The 21473-nt window shown below is 39.7% G+C and overlaps 1 protein-coding gene across 7 annotated transcripts in view; it reads left to right on the plus strand.

The window, feature by feature from the left end:
• The first annotated feature begins 10465 nt into the window (after window positions 1-10465).
• Window positions 10466-21473, plus strand: part of LOC116699304 (solute carrier family 12 member 7) — a 31319-nt gene continuing 20311 nt past the window's right edge. For 2 of the 7 annotated variants that reach the window (XM_032531821.1, XM_032531826.1), the window contains exons 1-4: window positions 10466-10936; window positions 11043-11257; window positions 18531-18622; window positions 19550-19675. In XM_032531821.1, the coding sequence (XP_032387712.1) occupies window positions 11110-11257; window positions 18531-18622; window positions 19550-19675 (366 nt within the window). In that variant the 5' untranslated portion in view covers window positions 10466-10936; window positions 11043-11109. Of the gene's footprint in view, window positions 10937-11042; window positions 11258-11956; window positions 12237-18530; window positions 18623-19549; window positions 19676-21473 lie in introns of those variants that run through there. The other 5 variants (XM_032531822.1, XM_032531825.1, XM_032531823.1 and 2 more) reach the window with 5 other exon arrangements.

Genomic DNA, 21473 nt, shown 5'->3' on the forward strand with positions numbered 1-21473 from the left:
AACACTAATACTATCAAATACTATCAATACTAACAAAACAAAACCAACTAGTAATATGGCTCTGAAATGGACATGACCCTTTTCCCTGAAGCTAGATTGCATTAAAAAAAACTAAGAGCCAAGATTAAATAACCTAAATGGGTTTGGGCCAGGTCTCCTGAAGAAAATAGGCAAGCATCGCGGAGCTGTCAAAATTCACAGGACCCTGTTGCAGAGGCGGCCATTGGCACAGGTCCCCTGTGAACTGCTCAGGTCAGTTAGCCAGCCTGTCAGTCATAAAACAGTCAGTTGGCAGCATGACAGTCTATTAGTGGCTTTCGAAGCATTTAGAGTAGGCAGGCAGCTCTTCATCAGCATGAAATTCAGTTTGTGTGTCATAACTTGGTCAATCAGACAGGCAGTTTGGTCAGACAAATAGCCACCCAGTTAGTTACAGCAGGAAAGCAGGCTTTTCTTTACAGTGTTTAGGATACTGTTTTTAAAGGAATAGTTCAACATTTGCCATCTCTTGCAGAGAGTTAGATGAGAAGATTGATAGCACTCTCATCTGTCTGTCAAATATGAAAGTGGTGCTTGGGGGCAGTTAGCTTAGCTTAGCAAAAAGACTGGAAGCAGTAGGAAACAGTTAGCCTGGCTCTGTGCAAAAATAAATCTCTGCCTACCTGCAACTTTAAAGCTCAACCTCAGGATGACTTCAAGACTCAAGGACGTCACTAGCCGCAGCCTAGTGATGCATTGCCAAACCCTCTTTCACAGCGCTGCGGAGGAGGGTCTGGCTTGTCCACACATATTCCTGGGATGTGAGAAAAACGTGCTCTGGTTTATTGGCATTTCTTTAAACCAACCCCAATCGTCTAAGCTCAAGACAAATCAACGCTGCCTCTGCAAAATAACCTCGGGAAGGAACTTTGGTGTTTTTGTTGTGGAACAGAAAACTCAGATTGGACAGATAGTCTGGTTTGCTGCCTCGATTTACCCTGCAGAGATCTAAGGACCAGTTAACCATAGTCCTCATGAATCCACCAGAGTATAAAATGCCAACACAAAGAAAGCATAAGGTAACGGAATTTGAAATTTCCGGCGGCATCTGAACAATCTTGGACAGGAAAGTCATCGATATAGAATAGCCACAGCCTAAAGGTCTTTTCAGACAGTTAGAGATACTCCACCTGCGTACCTGCTTGGATCTTCAAGGTCTTACTGCAATCCTCATGTGAATAGGCAATACATACCTAAACGACAGAATAGGTTGATTGCCAATGACTCCCAAAACAACCTATATGACCTTTTTATTTGCTGTCGCACAGTGGTCGTTTCAAACAATGTGACCATAACAAATTGCTTGTTAGTTAAGTTTAGGCTACAAAAACACTTAAGGGTAGTAAAACATCAGGCATTGATTTTAAATGAGTCACATAAAACTAAATGAGGATTAATGTAAAGTCACAGACATCATTGCGTCTCAGACTAAGGGCCGTAAAAGTCGGCTAATTTCAAAAGTAATTTCACATAGGGCACTAACCCCGGTGTCCTGAGTGGAGGCCCTGTGTTTGTTTGAACCTATCACCGCCCCATCTGCCTCCACACGCGGAATTTGCCTTACTTTCTTACTTTCAACACACTTCCTTGATTGCTCTCGTTATGAGCTGGTTGCTGGTCGCTTTCTGGTTGAGGACGGCCTGTTAATAGCTAATTCAATACATATATTGTGTGTATGTGTTCTGTGAAAACATGGCAGCATATGCAGTATTCCAAGGGGCCCAGGTGCACTGCAAGGAATTCTGAGCCCCCTGACAAGAAAGGAAACATAGCTCCTTGACCTTGATGTGTTGAACTTAGCACAGTATAAACTGGCATCATATAGGGGGCCCCCACTGAGTTTGAGGATGTACTCTCCCCTCCGTGAGCCAAGCTTCTCAGCAAAACCACTGCATGCACTGAACGCTTCACTAAGTCTGTGTCAGGGCCAACTCTTTCCAAATGTTCACTGTCAGACCAAACTAAACCGAGTCACCCTACTCTAGTTCTATATTTTGTCCTTATAGTCATAAATGTCATCTCATGATTCCTATATATAATGGTAGTTACAGGCCTTGAACACTTAATCCACAACATTTAGCTGTTTCGTAGCAAATGAATAAATAGTCATGGCTGGTATTTGTGTAAGTCTAACAACACACTCCTGTGTTGCCAGTTTTAGCAATAAAACCTTTTTTGATTGTGTGTGTTGGTCAGTAAAATACAGAAACGTCAAATGGACCTGGCAATTATGAGGTTTTTTGAGATATGTTTGAAATTTGGGCACAGCTGGCTATGGCTGAAACACACCGGTGTGCGTGAATATGTGTTTTACGTGTGTGTGTGTACGTCTGCGTGTGTGTTTATGTGTGAAAACACCGCCATGGTTGAATGTGTAGTTCTGCATGAGTCCGGCATGTGTAGAAATAAGGCACTTTCTAAATATGACTTGTGAAATCACTCTCATGCTATATAGTGGGGCTCCTCAGGCGGTTAAATCCTGGGCGGACACACACCGTGCATGTGGGCGAACAATCACTGAGGACAGAATGAGAAGTTGTGTGTGTGTGTGTGTGTGTGTGTGTGTGTGTGTGTGTGTGTGTGTGTGTGTGTGTGCTGGTGTTTGAGTGTGTGGTTGAACTTCCTCATCTCAGCCCTCTACCACTCATAGATTTAGACATTGTTATTATTTTAACATAGTTAGCAGCTGTGTTTTGGTGGCAAATCATGGTAATCATCTCCCCATTGCTGGCTTTTCTGTCGGTTAAGGTGTATTTATAACTGTGGACTGGTTCACTCATCTTTCTCATGACATCAACACAACACAGATCTGGAAGCTTCTCAAACTCATGAAAATTATCTTTGGTTACTACTTCTGTTTAAATGTCTAGATGAGTGGATTTCATGAGCTCAACACAGTTTTCAAAGAAAATATGGACAATCAAAGATACACTTGTTAAGTCTGAATTCACAAACCAAATGAATTATGTTGGTTCAGTATAGATTATGTAGAAAAGGCAATAGCCTATGTGAATATTTAAGATTTGTCCTCCTTTTGCCATTTCGAAATAACAATGAAATATCATTTAAACTTTAGAATCAGAACTTATATGTCTTCATGTGTCTTATTATTACCGTTTGAACAAGGTTAAGAGTTCACAGCCCTGCTGTGAGCTACATGCTAACTTTACTATGCTTGCATGCTCACAGTGACGACCGGGTCATTTTTGTCCATCATCTAGTGTTAACATTACTAATTTTCGCTAAAAACTAAGTACAGCCAATGCTGATGGGAATGTCATTTGCTTTGCTGTAGTATTGGAAAAATTTTAATTTGATGGTAGTAGATGAAAAGTCTGTACCCAATAGCATTGTGATATTTCACTTTTTCACCAAAAATGTCAACCTGCTGGTGGTGTTTGATGGAAAAGTCAGGGGATCATTGGAGTTATTAGGATACACCATCTAGGAAACTTGAATCTCTGTACAGATTTTGGGCCAATCTGTCTTGTGAGTATCAAGTTCTGTCACTGGATCATTTTAACCTACTGATGAAGAAAAAGCCAGAAGATCACAAAATTAATTAGGATTCATCCTCTAGGGACCTTAAATGTCTGGACAAAATTTCATGCCAATCCATCAAAAAACAAAAATGTCAACCTCATGAGGTGCCAGAGGAAAAGTCAGGGCATCAGCAAAAAGACTTCATCCTCAGGAGACAATGAATGTCTGTGTAAAATTTCATGGCAACCTGTCCAATAGGTGTATTTTCAGTCCAGGACCAAAGTGGTTGACCAAACAACAGACATTGCCATCCAGTGCACTGTCTCTAGCGTGTGTAAAGCTATTGAAGTAGAAATATGTAAATCTATTGAAGCAGTTAAAAGGACACTTCTACAGTAACCAGTCTCGGTTTAATGCAAGTGATCAGAACACCTTCAAACTTATTACAATCTCCCTGTTCTACTTGTCTTGCATAAAACAAAAACTGTTGGTTTCTTCTCTGTCATCTTATCTGCCATCCTGCACAAAAGCACTTCCGTTAACCCACTAGTCTGTCATTCCAGTATTATTTCCGCCCATGTTGTACTCATTTTCTATGACACTTTACAGTGCCTATTTGAAAAGTCTGAGCTGACTTGAATTGCAGATGGAATATGCCTATGACAGACTGAGGTGTAAAAATTGCAAAGTGCATTTGGTATTTTGTCATTTGTAGTCATACTGGTGCTTGTTTGTCTTGAAGAAGGACCTGGAGGTAAGTTCACCCACGTTTTTTTAATCAATGATCCGTATTCTCCTCATTCCTTATTTTCCACCTACAGACTTCCTCTGCCTCCATCCTTCATTCCCTTTGCCAGTAACACCTATCCTTTCTCCTCTAGCCATCCTTACTACACTTCTCAGTGGACAGTGTTGGGTACGAATCTGTTTTATTTCTCAAGAAGCTGACATAAAGAAGATCATTGACATGATTTTACCCATACCAGATTGTACTTCTGAGTTCATCAAAAACAAAAATTGAAGTTGTTTTTTTGCAACATAAAAGCATTTTAAGAAATGCTAAATTCTGGCAAATTCTGGCTTCACCAGAGCTCCGTACCTTCTACCCGCCAAACACACTCACACACAGATCCCAAACTCAAATTATGGGCTTGGCAGCTTTCCCTCTCCTCCCTTTTTGTTGGTAACCCACATGCAGACCTCCAGTGCCAGCAGAGTGTGGCAGAGGGTCACTGTTTCCCACAGTCCCACAATATTCACAGACTTTCTTCTTACCCCCTGAACCTCTGCTGTTGGTCTCCACCACCATAGAATCCCCGTAGAAACTTTCCACTTGTATCAAAAATAGTTGTCTGACTGCTGGCCATGATCGCCTGGTGCCCTCCTGTCGCTTACAGCAGACTGAGTACACACACCAATGACCAGACTATTTTCATCTTAATAGTTATGAAATTCATTAATTTGTTGTATTTGTTTTTTCACTATGCTGAAAGAACAGCCAGTATTTGTGAGGCTGTATATGTGTGGGAAAAGGATTGAGAGTTTGAGAAATAGAGAGATGAAATAAATGAAAATACTACTGGGTGTTCTGGGCATTGCTGTACGTAGAGTGGGCTTTTCCCTAAAAAAAGATGAAGGGTAAGGACAAGGTAGGCACTGTACATGATCCTCAATGCTACTATACAGTACACTACTTGGCCAAAGCATCCAATTTATTATTAAATGAAAAGTTAAAATTTTAGAATAGTATGGATTAAGGATTATATGCCCACAGTGGTGCCTTTACAGAATGTTTAACAAATGCTACACTCTTAAAAGATTTCCATAAAAAGGTTCAATGATGAATAAATCAAATACTCTTTTGCCACAAAACATTTCAACATTATATTTGTAGAGAAAACAGCATTTTAAGTTGAACTAGCTATCTTTGGTAGCCATAAAGCTAACCACTAATTACCTTAAAATAAAAATAATATTAGTTACATTAACATAATTTAACCAGGGGGGTCACCAAACAGCAAATATGGTAAGGTGTATAGAATAGAAATGGATACACATGTTTCTGTTTTTATTTCAAGAAAGCATAGCTTGCCTTGAATGCTAGCTAACCTAATCAGTGGTAAGCTAATAAAGCTAAATGTATTTGTCTTAACATATCATATTTGGCAAATAGGCCTATTACTCAAAACATACAACTTATGCCGCCCAACAAGAGCCAGCGTCTTTCTTAAGTTTTTGCCTGTTAAAAGGAAGTTTTTCCCCGCCACTGTTGCACCAAATGCTCTTGCTCTTGGAGGGAACTGTTGGCCCTATGTAAACTATAGAGTGTGGTCTAGACCTACTCTATCTGTATACTGTCCTGAGATAACTTCTGTTATTATTTGAAACTATAAATTAAATTGAATTAAATCATGAAAGTATAGCCAATTGGCTAAATGTTGTGTAAACAAAGACCTGGCTACAGATCTCAATCAGATGTTGATAAGGTGTAATACATGAGCTTTTTGTTCCTGGTTCCACAACATGTTACAAAACAGGACAAAATCCAATGAATGAATAAAGCATTTGAGGCAGAGCCCTGTTTATTCCTATAAGAGTAGGCACATTAAGCCAGAAAAGTTCAACATCTGCATTAAAAATTGCCCAGATGATAGCTGCTGCTTCAACGATTTAAAAAACATTGCATATACCCCAACAACAGATAAGAGACACTTTTACATTCTTTTATTGACTGTGCTATCTTGCACTGCACCGTTAATAAAGACAGATCTTTGTCCTGGACACCAGCTCCGAGCTTCCTAAATAAAATCTGTCAATCAAGGTAAACTAAGGAGGTCTGTGTGTGAGATTGCCTTGAAAGAGACCAATCATATGAGGTGCTTTCTTGGTTTCCGACCCCAAAATGTCAAAAGTCACGAGATTAGACCTAACGCCATACAAGCTACTTTCAGTTTAGCGCTAAGCTAACTTGCATGGGGTTTAAATTATTTAATGGAGCAGCTCAAATGTTATCAAATGAATGAATCATATTCTTAAAATAAAACGAGTCATGTCCCAGGGGTTGTGTTTGATGCTCAAAAAAAACTTAGCCACAGGTTTTTCATCCTTGTAATTCTATAAGACAAAAGTCTTTTTGGGCCCCATGGCATCACGTGATGGGTGCAGAATTGGTAAGTCCACTGTTTGGCCGCTTTGTGGAAATGGAGTGCTGGGGGACTGCAAAGCCTTTAAAAGACTATTTCAAAAAAAGAATCAGCTACGTGACCCCGTGTAATTTGCATCATGTCCTGCCTTCTGCATGCACGTACCCAGCGCACCCCCTAGCCTAAACCAAACTATCTTTTGAGTGAGATTGCATCTAACACGGACAATCTCCAGTTGTGTGCAACATGTGAAAAAAAGCAAGTTCCACATCGGATTCTTTCGACATTGTCCATAGTCCTTATGAGAAAATGGCTTAAGTCTCTTCAATCAGAGAACCAAGGTTACAGTGTAACCACACATTGTAATACCCTGTGCATTGTTCAACAAAACACTGCAAGGTTGCTTTATCTGGATGGAAACTGCAATTAATTTGCTAACAGTATAAATAATTCAAATTTGTATCTTCATATCAGATGTTTACAGATATGAGTATAGTGAAGCCAATCCACAGAGTGAAAAAAGTGTCCAAGTCCTGACAAACTTTTGCCCTGATATTGCGTTTTGTGGTCTGACAGCACAGTGCAGCCAGTTGAAATGTATTCTGCGCTTGATGACACAAGAGGTTGTCCAAACCCTCCAGAGTGTTTGCACAGCTACCTGGTTTTGGACTTGGGGAGTCAGTAAACAGGTACAAATGCTGCAAATAGAATCTAGCCACTTAAGAATATAGTCTTGAGGGAGGGCAGCCTGTTCCCGGGTCTGCGTCAGCACTGACCTTTTTGCTGTTTGCTAAAGGGATTTGATTTCACCTCTAACTCTCCGGCTTTACCTTTTTTACAACATTCACAAGCCATCTGAGGAGTATAAAATGGCAGGTTTGTCTTAAAAGGAGAAGCTGAGCTAGTTTATTCATGGGCCAAGTGATATCACTACTGATAAGCTGGTTCCAGCTAAGAAATGTTTGTCATTCTTAAGCAAGGAGGTTTGAGGTTTTGCATCTTGCCAAACACCGCTAGCAAGCATGCATACTTGTTAATATGTATGCATTTCACAGGAAGATTAGAGGTCAGCACAAAACATCAATTGCATTCAATGGTGCTGATACTTGTCACTCACTGACTGAAGTATGTTTATCAGCTCATTATTACACTTGCTGTGAATTGTCCATTGCTAAAAAACAACTGCCTATTTGCAGTGATTCCACCACTGGTGGCTTACAAACCATACATATCCTTCCCCTTCAGTTGGACACTGACCTAACATCTCTGTTTCTGTTCATTGCAACTTACATAAATGTTCAGCCCACCATGAACCTACAGCACCCTCTTCTGGCAGCAGAGCAGAACTTGGCACTATTACTTGTTATCACTGTTAGAATGTGATAAAAAAGATTCATGACTTCTTTAAAGTAAGAGCCATAACAACATGACATCACAAACAAATGAATGGTTTAAGTAAAGGTCAGAAGGCCAAAAAGAATGAAAACTGAATGCACACTTCACATTTCCTAAAGCTAATGTCCTTACCACCGAGCTTGAAGCTGAGCAAGGAAAAGCACTAGGCATAGCTATGTTGTACGTCAAATTTTAAACAAAGCTGAACAAATAGCAGTTTGATTTCGTGGTATTCTGTGTGGCTTTTGTGGCTGGGAGATTATCTGATATGAGACCTGCTGTTGTAGGGTGTCAACAGGTTAATCGTGGGAAACTTTTGCTTTCACTGCTGTTCCAATAGGGTTTTGTTTATCAAGGTCTACATTTCATGGCACATTATTTTTCACATTAACTACTATATGGCACAGCATTTTTTTCAATAAGCCTGGGGATGAATACCTAGTCCTTTAAAGGCAGACATCTGGTTAAACATCTGGGCAGCTTGTATTTTAAAAATGCAGTCAGACACTCTGTTACATTCCAGTTTTTCAAGATCACTCCACACAACTGTGTTTAGTTAAGTATAGTGAAAAAATATTGGAGAATTGATCAACGTGAAAATTTTAAACTGTATCGATTCCTCTGTCAGGATTAAGACAAAACACTGAAGAAAGTCACCAGTGTCAGGGGTTACGTGAAGTGAAAGAGTTATCAGAGCCAAAGAAAAGTTAGTGTCATGGACCAAGGAATGCTTGGTGACACTATGTAGAAATCATAGGTAGATTTATATGGCTTTAGAGTTAACACTGCAAAATGGCTTGTTATCACCAGCTAGCACCTGTATGACTATTGCCAGTTTAGCATCAAGTGAAACTCTGAACAACACAATTTTGTATTTTAATGATAATTTATTAAGTATTTAGAGGACTAAACTAAGCTAAGCTACAATAATATAAACTAAGCTAAAGTAGAATAACATAAATTAAACTATGGCTATGGTTTTGCTAATACTGTATGTCTATGTTCAACGCTAAGAAAAGCTAAGGTAAGGTAAGGCAGAATAAGCTAAGCTAAACAAAGCTAAGACAATACATAATTGTTTGCTAATATAGCAAACTTCTACCTATATTTGGGGGGCGGGGGTCTGTGGCACATGATGTTGCAGCTGTGAAATACATATTAAGACTAGTTAAAACAGAAGATGACAAGTAACATTACGGATTTATGCTAAAGACAACCACCTACAATACAGGTATTTATTATTTGTTAGATTTGCCATTGTTTTAAGTGGAAATCATTGCAATTTAAAATACTTTAAATAAACTGTAGTTATAAAGGACTACATAGTGAAAGCATTCTATTAAAAAAAAAGAATTTGGTTTGTTCACGATTCTATAAACCAGTTAGCACTAGAAACCCAAAGTTTATTTTTTTATTTTTTGGGGGGGCATTTTAGGCCTTTATTGGACGGGACATCTTAGACATGAAAGGGGAGAGAAAGGTGGAACGACATGAAGCAAAGGGCCGCAGGTTGGAACCAAACCTGCGGCCACTGCGTTGAGGACTGAGCCACTGCACATGGGCACGCTCTCTACAAGATGTTCTATCCAGGCGCCTGCTAGAAAACCAAGATATAAAGGAAGAATCATGAGAAAATAGCACTTCCTTAGTGAACAACTGTTTCTTATGTTACAGTAACTTTCAACCTGACAGCAAAGATGGCAGATGGGTCTGGTCATATTTACTTTATTAAAGTGTTCAACAGAAACGCTACAGAAGAAATAATGACAATCACACATTCACATTGTAATTACACTATTTAAGCAGTTGCACATTTTTGTATTCTCAACTTGTGTATATTCAAATACTTGTTCTTGTATTTCATCCCTATATTATTATTCAATGTATATTGTATGTATATGTAGCATTCTAGTATTTCATTTATATTTTTATTCTGTGCTGTGTGACGGATTTTGCGGCTGCAACACTGTAATTTCCCATTTTATTGGAATAAATAAATATCAGTCTATCTACCTATCTATCTACCTATCTATCTATCTATCTATCTATCTATCTATCTATCTATCTATCTATCTATCTATCTTTCTATTACTTCCACTATATCTTTCTTAAGGAGGTTTCCAGCACATCAAAATAAATGTCCCTCCTAAAGAAAACCTTGAGTATTTGAATGATCATTCCCACAAACAGAAAACTATTCCTGTTGACTTGTCTCCATTGTTATTCAAAGCTGGATCCTTTCCCCCTGTGACTGTCCATTATAATGGTATGCTGGAGGAAAGTAGTGTCCAAGGTTTTCAAGGTGTTTCCTTTGCGGGCACAATGCATGTGCACATGTGGTGTCGTTCTTTGCCGAACATCAGTGCTTCACTGCTACCCATAATGCACTGTGGGAAAGGTAACACCCATTTTGTTTACCTGGAGGAAACCAGAGACGGATACTACCAAGGAAGGGAGAAGAGGAAACAAAACCAAAGCCAGAAGAACAGGAAAGAAACAAGTCGGCGTTTGGCTCGTTAAATACAAGCCATCTGTTTTGCTTTCAGTCAAAGTGGATTTTTATAAATACCTTGGATACTTTTAGAGACATGTCAGACTTTCTTTTCCTACCTTTTGGCATTACAAAGGTGAGAGTGAGAGAAGTGGGACCATCAGAGTAATGGGAGGAGTTGCAGGGTTCTCCATGTATGGTAAATGGAGTGTCACATGGGGCAATAGTCTTGGAGCAGTGGGGGGAAAAGGGAGGGAAAGGAACAAGGGGAGCGAGTGAAGAAACCCTTCAGGACTTTGGCCTGTCTCATGTGCAGGAGGCGGCACTTTTAACCCTGAGAGAACACTGGACCCCACAACAAAGAGTTGTAAAACAAATATTTAGAGTGAGTGCCATGCTGAGGTCAAACTAAAGCTTTAAATGCCTCACCAGTGCCTTGGTTTGACTTACTTTGTATGTTTGTTTTTTTCTCTTCCCTGTTGGTATCAAAGAGTAACAGCTAGTGCCATCCTGGTTGTCGACACTGCGTACTTTCTTCCAGACAACTGAAGAGCCAAGATGCCCACCAACTTCACTGTAGTGCCAGTGGAGGATGAAGAGGGCGACAGCAACAGCGCGGCTGCAGCTGGAAGCAGCAAACCAGTCAGTTTGGGCAACATTTTTGGGGAGGAAGATGATGAGGACAACTTACAAGACCCTCACTCAGGTAACAACAATTGTATGCTGTAAACATGCTCAGACACTTACTTACGGAGGTCTTCATTACCTTCTTATTCCTGTTCAGGGTCATGAGGGAGCTGTTATCTGTCCCATCATGCACTGGGTGAAAGATATGTGTCAACGTGTGTATGTTTGACAGACTCTGTGTGATTATTTAATTTAAAAAGTACAAACGGATGCACATGCACGCACATGCTGCACACACACACAAACACACAGCTTTAAGTGTGACATTGCTCAACTAGCTACAACTTGCAGAGCAGCTTTGTTGATGATGTAGGAAGGGGGGGGGGGGACTGTGTGTTATTGTTGGGCTACTTGGGTCTAACAATAACACACAGTTATTTTATGTGATTTTGCACCAACCTAGACCTACATGGTCATGCCAATCTCAGCCGTATGGTATTCTACAACATGTCCTTTTAGAGTATTGTACAATTTGAAGAAACGTGTATGATGGCTATTTCTTACACAGGAATTCAAACTAATTGATCATCTGATTTTAAGAATCTCTCTCTCCTTCTCTCTCTCTCTCTCTCTCTCGCTAAAACTGGGCTGTCTATGTAGTCGGCACAGCCATTATTTTTAATTGGTGCTACATGGCTGTGGCATTTCCTTTCGCCCGAGAGCTAGAAATCCTACAGTTACCAGAATGTACCGCGCCGCACCGGACCAATAAACACAGCCGCTGGTGGCTGACGCAATGCAAACACGTCACAGTATCAATATGGCGACCGGCTGGTAACAAACGTTCTTGTTTTAAAGTTAAACGGTTAGCACAAATATGTTTCTGAAAACATTTAAGGCGGGAAATAGGCAATGCAGTAACAGAGTCTCGGTTTTTATTTAATCAGTACACCTTAGTTTTGCAGATTCATTTGAGTTTTTAAGCCTCCGTTTTTGCAATACAGGAAACAGTGTGGTGGCCACTTCCTGTTTACAAACCGTCGTACTTCAGCCAAACGGTAAGCAAAAATATGTTTCTGAAAACATTTTAGGCCGGAAAGAGACAATACAGTTACATAATATTTATTTAAATTAAACCATTGCCTTTTTTGACAGTTTAATCTGAATTCGGACTGAGTTTGAGAGAGAGAGAGGTGGAGACTCGCTCTCTCAATCCGCTTTCATACTCTTTGTGTCCGTCCTCATGCGGAAGTACATTCTGTAGTTTCAACATGATGATGTATTGAGCAACAACCCTGCCCAGCAAAACACACAACAACAAAATTGTTTAAGCAGATCATAGGCTACAATTACAACATGTACATAAAAAAAAAAGTCTTTAAGGCTCAGGGGTTTGTAGCGTGCTAAATAGTAGCCTATTGTTGAATTTCATTCACAAAAAAAGTCCAATACAGGTTTCCAATACAGAATTTAGTTTTGTGAATGTATTATTTCGTTAAGATAATAAAAACAAATATGATATAATACTGTTTTCGTTCTAAAATGCAGATAATATAAAAACAGCACATTTTATACCGTAATGAAAACATGGACAGACGTGTTAAAGCGGTGGACTTGTTAGCGTAACTGTGAGCATAACTCTGGAAGTCCATTTGGTTGGTTGTGAAGTTGTACAAACTATCTTTACTTTTCACTGTTTGGCATGATAACAGGCAATCCGAGTTACTTTTACTCAGCAAAAGCCCTTTCTAGTTTGTTTTAAAACAAAATGTATGTGTATGAATAAAATGTAGGCCTATAATTAAATGAACAATTGCATCATCTGGCGTTTTTTTGCTGTGAGTAGGGAGATCTGGGCACTGGTAAAAGGGAGGGAAGTTTACCAAAGTTCAGTCCTTTCCATTTCTTTAACTGTCCATGGTTCAGTAACACAATGCTGACAAAGTTGGTTAAATATCAGCTAATTCTATTTTGTATTGGCTTCGCCGTCTAAGAGCTGTTGCTATTGGGTCGCCTCGATCCAATACGACACAAGAAGCGCATGCTAATCGTCCCTCCCTCTCTGCAATCAGACCTGGCCTACTGGAAAATCCCTTGGACTCTATTGTCGGGGGTTCCCCTGGGGAGAGTGAAGTTACACAAAACCTAGCGCGGAGAGAGTAGAGCCCCCTCAGGGCATCTGGGCACACTCCACGAGCGCGCTGTCAGCATCTGTGGCCCTCCTTGGAGATATGACATGGCCAAAATCCTGGGCATCCCTGTGCCCATTCATCTGTTTTTATCTGCGTGGATGTGTCCAGGTCCCCCATGACTCACTCGGTCTTATCCGCATTTGACTGCACTTGAGTGGCTGTGAGGAATCTGTTTGTGCAGTTATTAATTGTGATGTTCATTTTTTAGGTTTGTGAAGAACCTTGTAAATGGGCCTTACGATCAGTAACAGGCCGATCATGTAGGTAGTTTTTAAATTTTTTTATTTATTTTAACAAAATAAATAAGTTTTTTTTCAAGCATTAAAACCTGTTCAGTGTGAGTAGGAAGATGAGCTAGTCTATGTTCTGCTTGTGGACTTTGGTGTTGCAGGTGGCATTGACTACATCAGCTTCGCCCTTAAGCCAATAGTAACAGCGTTTAGAGCGCGAAGGCTATACAAATTAGAACGATAGTTGCCTTTTGTAACTCCATATTCTTTGAGTATAGGCATAACCCTCTAAGATCCAGACCACCTGCTTTTACCGACATTGGCTGAAGAAAAATTCTGATGTTGGGAGCAGATCTCTGGTCTTGCAGCTGTAATATACAGTGACTGCGGACATAAGGGAGGCCTGTGCAGGGCACAATGGGCGCAATAGAAATCTTCACGACTGCACATGCAATAGCAACAGCTCCTAGAGGGCTAGGCCTATACTCATAAATCTCGAGATACAAAACGTATCAGTATCTCTTTAATGCAACAGAAGTATACATTTCCTGGTTTTTAGTCCCTAGGGGTTACGCTCCAAAAGTACCGGATCCTTCAGTTCCCATAATGCAACTCAATAGCATGCTTTATTTCATTAGGCTGTGCCTCTAGACTCATGTAGAGATGAGGAACGGGCTGCAGTGGTCTGAAAGGTTTACCTTTGGGGGTGATGACATCATCAGGGTTATTTTATCAGACATTAAAGAGCTCCCTCAGAGCCACAGGTACATTTCGCAGCTGTAGTACTCTTCACGATCACTAAACTGACCTGATGTGAAAAATCTGTAGAGTGCCTCTTTAGGAAAATAAATTAAAATGCATCCATCTGTGGGCAAATTCCTCCAAGGCAAACTATCCCTTTAATCATTAAAGCCTTTATTAGTGTCAGTACAGTGGATACTTTTACTATTTCACTGTAAAGGCAGAAGTCACAAAACATGCAGCGCTTAAAATGTCACACACACAGTGATGATAAGACAAGATGTCCTCTGTATAAAGGATAACATCTCAGGACCATCATTTTCCAAAGCAGTATCCTATGACCAGTGTCATATTTCGAAGTGTTCCACTTTCTGCTTGTAGGATTGCTCCTTAGGCAGCATACAACACAAACGTTTTAGGTTTAACAGGTCTTGAAGAAACCTTTTATTCATGTATTAATAGATTTTATAGCCATAGCCAAAGATTTAAATTTGGGTGAAAAATGCTCATCTAAAGTTTATTACCTGAAGATAAACATCATGTCATATAGAATATTAAGTGAAAAATGTACACTACAACTACATAACAGTAAATAAATAAAAATGAAAGGTTATAATAAGCAGAGAGAATGGAGTAAAAGCAAGACAGGGTGATATAATTGTTAAAGGAATAGTCTGACATTTCCAGAAATATGCCTATCTGCTCTCAGGCAGAGATACCACTGTCGTATCTGGACGGTAAATATAATGGTACGGCCAGCAGATTATTATCTTATCTTAGCACAAAGACTGGAAACAGAGGAAAACAGCTAGCCTAGCTCTGTTCATTGTAAACAGACTTAGAGGTGCTGGTAGGTAGATTTTGTAAACGTTGATGGAGCTTGCCTAGCTGTTTCCTCATGTTCTTAGGCTTTGTGTTCATGCCGAGCTAACCGGTTTCCTGAAGTAGCTTCATCTTTACATACATTTTTTATTAATCTTCTCCTCTAACTACCACCAGACTCCAAAAGCTAGATAGCATATTTCCCCAAATGTCTACTATTTAGTTATTCTCATTAATTCACATAATTTAAAATTCCAACACAAACAGAGCGGGAAAAAAAAAAACGAACAATACATGCATCTGGCAAAATTTCCCGCTGCACCGGAGAAAAACCCAGAAGTGGAACGCGGTAGTGGGCCAAGCACATTAAATCAAATGCTTGTGGTGGTGATTGGCTGTGAACAAAACCATACAAATTGTTCTACAGTACCAAACCAGTTGATGAAAAAGTGCCTAATTTGCAACTCAAAAGTTTTCTTAAAATTCACTTGACAATTGAATGGACACACCAACTGTAACATGTTTTGATAAAAAAGGATTTTCACTGATTATGCTCTCATAACAGCCATACCGCCATGTTCTTGGCACTGTGATCGGACATACAGTATCTTCTTCTTTTAGATTAAATGTACTTACTTCACGGTGTGTATCTGTGACATCGTCTGTTGAGATATATTCTCAATCTGTTCAAACAATGAGAGAGAAGTCGTCTTACTTCCCTATTTCCTTTGTTCAGTCTAATACATTCCCTTGCGTCATGGGTGAAAGTGGCTGCAGACTGAGCTGATTCCAGATCAAACCCTGACCTCTGCACACAGTAATTTTAGATTTTTGATAAAGATCCTTTCAGTTTGTTTAAAGGACTGAAGTTCTGGCTTGGAGCCCGCTGAGGGACTTCCCAGCACATTATGCTACAATCCACACCATGTCATGTGCGTCCACACACAGTACACTTTTTCACGGCTTGTCACTGATCTGTGAACCACGTTTCGGCCTTGGGTTCTTCAAGGCAATTAAGATGAGCCGACAACAGTGTGATTTAGTGTGAAAATACACCAAACCTAATAAACTGAGACCACTGCATGACAACCACAGGCAAAAAGGCAAAAAGGCTAAACTGTGGGCAGAGCCTTAATTTGTCGGTCTTGACCCCTGATTCTCTTTTAACAGAAGAAGATCCTATTATCACAAAGCTTTACAAGAAACTTAAAAAATAGTTTGGATTATGAAGCGCTCTTAAAGGAGAAGTCCAGTCAATTTCAAGTTGTAGCTCTGTTTTATTTTTACATGTGTAGTGCTGTCAGTAACGAGACAAATGAAACCAATCGGTGCTGCCTACACCGTGTTATCCTCCTGCTAGATTTAGCACCCAACAGACTTAAACAGGGCAAGTTTTAAACTTGTTTTTAGCCTCTAAACATGCTCAAAATGTCATTACAAGTGCCTAGCCATGTGCGGTGATTCCTTCCAAGTGAACACAGTGAATTTGACTGCAGTAGATTTGACAGAAAGGCATAACATTTTTGTAAATTCAGCTAGCGCACATACCTCTGTTTATTTCCTGTTTTCCGATGAAGTCCACACTAATTGATTGTCATAAACTAACCTTAGCTAGGTCAAAAGCTGTTTGATTTCTTTAGTTAACCTGTAAGACTGACATTACTATACTTAATATATTTATTTATCTTGTTTGGAGTTTTTGGAGAGAGGTCTTTAAACTTTTAGCCTCCTACTTTTTACCAGTCAACAGCAGAAGCAGGAGGGTCATCAACAAATCAAAAGATGTGGCCTAAACATTACGGCTACACATGTGGCAAGGTTAGCCTCGAGATTGCACAGTTATCTCCTGGAAGTTGACTAAGCACAGGGCTTAGATTTGCCTGTGTGAAATGGCTGCTGAAGTAAACAATGGAATTAGCTTAACGTTTTGGTTGACCAATCACAGAAATTCTCATGTCATCAGAATGTTAACATTAGTCATATGTCATCCATAGACAGTTTATGAAATGGACCAACAGATCCCGTTGTTCTGGACAGAGACCAGTGAAGGTTATTAGAAGCGCTTTTCCAGTGATGGCTGTGCATTACTGTGCAGCCTCCAACTGAGCTTGACGACGTAGCTGTGCCAAGAGAAATCTCAATCATTCCCAATCAGCAGAGACGGAGAGCGTAGGTATATGTTCGGAGATAACATAGGCACAGACTAATTATTGCTTACTAAAATGCTACTTAACTTTAGTAATTGATCTTAAACAGCTAATGTAAGTCCAAATTGTCTGCGAGCTTACCCTTTACTATACGGTGATTCATCTACTGTGCGACAGTAAGTTGCGTGGTTATGACACAATCGTTACCCTATTTTTTACAAAAACGTCTACTACGGAGCCATAACATGACGTACAAGGTAATGGAGCCTTTTACACATTGTTGAGTTTCTTTAAAAATAAACAATGTACAAATAGTCTTTAAACACTTCAGATGTAAAGTTATTTGCTGTCAAAGTAACGTCAAAATGGACGGCAGTCAGTAGAATGCTAACTGTGGCCGATGGCTTGTTAGCATCAAAATGGCGCCATAGGAGCTACGCTTAGAAAGAAGAGGCTTACACCCTTGATGCCATCAGGTCGACGCTACAGAGGCCCATCCTTCATCCCTACTGCCATCACCACACTGAACATTCATACATAGACAACATCCTCCAGCTCTATTCAGGCTTCTTTTTGCACTGTTTATGCAGTTTTGCACGTTTTGCACGTGACAGACCATAATGTTTTGTTTTTTTTGTTTTTATTATACTTTATTAATCCCACAAGGGGAAACTACACTTTTCACTCTGTTGTTATTACACACATTACACACAGGCCTGAATTACACACACATGCTCAGGACCTACACATGCACTAATGGAGAGATGTCAGAGTGAGGGGGCTGCCCGTGGAAAGGCGCCCCGAGCAGTTGGGGGTTCGGTGCCTTGCTCAAGAGCACCTTGGCAGTGCCCAGGAGGTGAACTGGCAACTCTCCAACTACCAATCCACCACCATACTTTGGTCCGTAAGGGGATTTGAACCAGCAACAAATCCCTATGGACTGAGCTACTACCACCCCTTTTAAGTTTTACTTAACTTCTTATCTTCCAATGAATATTTAAGCTGGGGCTAGGAGAAGTGCAGTTTGAATTGTATAGCCCTCTGCTTAGATTAACAATGTGTGTGCTGGCAATACAATACAGCCTATAGTGCTGCTACAGCTATTACTACAACTACTACACACGAACAGTACCCAGTGATCCTGCTGCCTCTCTTCTTTTGCTGCATGCTCTATCTATAGTATGCACTTAACAGGGTGTATTTCCTGTGTATCCCTGTAGGAGATGACAGTCAGAGAGAGTCGAGCCAATTCATTAATTCTGACGATGACGGAGAACCCTATTATGAAGGCAAGAACATGGCCTTGTTTGAGGTAAGACAAAAAATGAAATTTCTCCAAATGTACACTGCTTATAAAAACATTTGATTCACATGTAAAAGTCTGTATTGTCCACAAAGCTGTTTTTTGTTTCAAATTCATGTTGCATATGATCTATGGTACAGAAAGATTATGTCATTATGTTGTGTGATACAAGATCAATAAGTAATGTTATGTCACAAAAGTTAAAAGAAAATATATAATAGAAGGTTTCTGGCTCCAAGATGGAATAATATAATAAAAGCAATGATAAAAAAAAAACATTCATAGTGCTTTTCAAAAACCAAATTAATTAAAATCAACAAAATATAAGATCAGTAGTATAAAACAAATAAATCCAACTCCAGTAATCTTAGAATAAAAAAAAAATAAACTAAAACACAATTTAAGTTTAAAAAAGAAAGAAAAGAAAAACCTAAGTAAAATCTGTATAAGCCATCTAATATTAATATGTTAAAAAGGGGGGAAAAGTATGTAAAAGTATTTTTCTGGCCAGGTTGCAGAGCCTCAGGCCCCTGACTGCAATAAATCCCCCCCCCTCTTCTAGTTTTAAGCTGGGACTCTGGAACACACAACCTCTGAATGAGAAGCTCAAACTGTGTACAGGCTGCTATATGGTACTAGAGGTAAATAATTTAGCATAGAGCGAAGCCATGAATAGTCTTAAAATTAGTCAATAACATCTTAATGTATATACATACATACTGGTTCCAAGTATACATGCTTGGAGCCAGTGTAAGGAGGTTAAAACAGGAGTTATGTGATATGTAATACGTCTTGGTTCTGGTTGAAGGCCCGGCTATTAGCCTAGTATTAAAGTCTATGTGCACCTGCTAGCAGAGTGCTAACAACACTTTACAGATATTGTACGGAATATATGTGCTTTATTTTGTTTATGCATGTCTCTCTGTCTATCTGCAGGAGGAAATGGAAAGTCACCCTATGGTATCATCTCTTCTCAACAAGCTGGCCAACTACACCAACCTGACCCAGGGTGTTCGGGAGCATGAGGAGGCTGAGGATGGGGTCAGGAGGGTCGCTGTCGTGGTAAGGACCTTTTTTCTTTTTTTCTTTTCTTTTTTTGCCAAGTACCCCCTGAAAAAAACAGGGAGACATGGGCTTGTGTTTGCTGAGGATAATTGTCATTCTCCACGTTTTTGGCTGTATTGCTGCTGCTGTATTTCAACCACAAATTTAAATTTTTAAGAAAAGCAAAGCTTGATAATAATTAACAGTGTAAAACGTTCTGCTTTTTGGTCAGTAGAATAACTTTCGGCAAACTTAATCAGTCTATCGAGCTTTAAATACAGTTTATGTTAAGTTAGACTTTGAACTTTGGGATGGTATCACGAGGAGATAAAGCAGCTTATAAACAGCTCTGAAGAATGGACTGTATTGTGAGGATGCCATGTTCTTTAAGTCTTTCATCTTGCAAGAGTTATTACTAACTAATTTGTAGAATTTGTATTGCCTATGGTACAAAAGACACACAGTAAACTGCTTGCTGCTGCAAGTAGCTGGAGATGTGTAATCTTTATGGTTCATATTTGGGTATTGGAGATGTTCTGTGCCATTGGCAAATACACACTCTGGGCCGTATTTTAATGATCCAAGCGCATGCCATGGAGCACATGGCTGGTGCATTAAGGGCATGTCAAAATCCACTTTTGCTAGTTTGATGGCTGAAAAAAGGGTCCGGGCGCAGGTTCCAAAGGGTTGTACTTAGTGTCTTCATTAATTCGTAGGTGTGTTTTGGGTGTAACATGCAATAAACCAATCGGAGTGTCATCTCCCATTCCCTTTAAAAAGCCATGCGCGTTTGTATCTTGGCGAATTGCTATTATAATAGTGGATTTGCACTGTAATATTTTTGTTTAGTCATCTTTTGCACATTTTACATGTGTGTATGCTTTTGCGCTTGTGTATGTGTGGGACAAACATAATGTGCAATTGCTGTGTAGAAGCCTATTGGTGCATTTTTCAATAATTTTTTTAACTCAATAAAATGATGCGCTATTGACTTTTTTGTTGGTGAATGGCGCAATCACTTCCTGCCGACTCAAGATAGCTATACGCCAAGTATGCACCTGAACACACCTCCCTGTAAGACCAGTATGCCCATGGGCTCAAAGATGAGCGCAGGTGCATTTGCTATTCAAATGGCGCGGGAGTGTCTTAAAATATCAAAGACACTTGCATCAGGCTTTGCGCCGCGCCGGGTGCAAGACCTATACGTATGTGATGACATTGGCATTACCACTAGGGAGAATCTTAGAAACTAGAGGAAAACAATCCAGGGGATTAACAAGAAAAATTCCCAATAAAACATGTGACTCAGAGACGGTGAAACTAAAGTGTTCTGTAATGAATAATTCAGGGAGAAGGGGAGTGAACAAAGTCACAATTTCAACAACCCATTTGTACTTAGCCTGGTGTGTGGTGTAAATAGACCCAAAATCACTAACACTTGACCAGTAACATTCAAGTTGTATTTGGGACCAGAAATGACGAAATACAAAGCCCAGCTGTGAAGTCATAGTGTGTGTAATAGACCCTGTGCACAACCCCCCCCCCCCCCCTTTTGTGCCAGATGAGTAATTACCTGCTTCTGATGGTGTTAAAACCGACAGAGCTACATGTTAATATGCATATAAGACTACTAGTGACTGTCTTTTTCACAGTTTCTATGAGTTTATTTGTGAGGTAGTTGTGTATAATTAATACATAATCTAGTCTGTTATATCTGCACCTCCAAAGCTCATAAATTCAAATTATATATTATATCTAGCCGTACATTTAACGCTGCCAGTGTGCAACTGTTTCACAGCCTTAAATAGAACGGTTA

Source organism: Etheostoma spectabile, chromosome 12 (assembly GCF_008692095.1).
Source record: "Etheostoma spectabile isolate EspeVRDwgs_2016 chromosome 12, UIUC_Espe_1.0, whole genome shotgun sequence".
Lineage (NCBI taxonomy): Eukaryota > Metazoa > Chordata > Actinopteri > Perciformes > Percidae > Etheostoma > Etheostoma spectabile.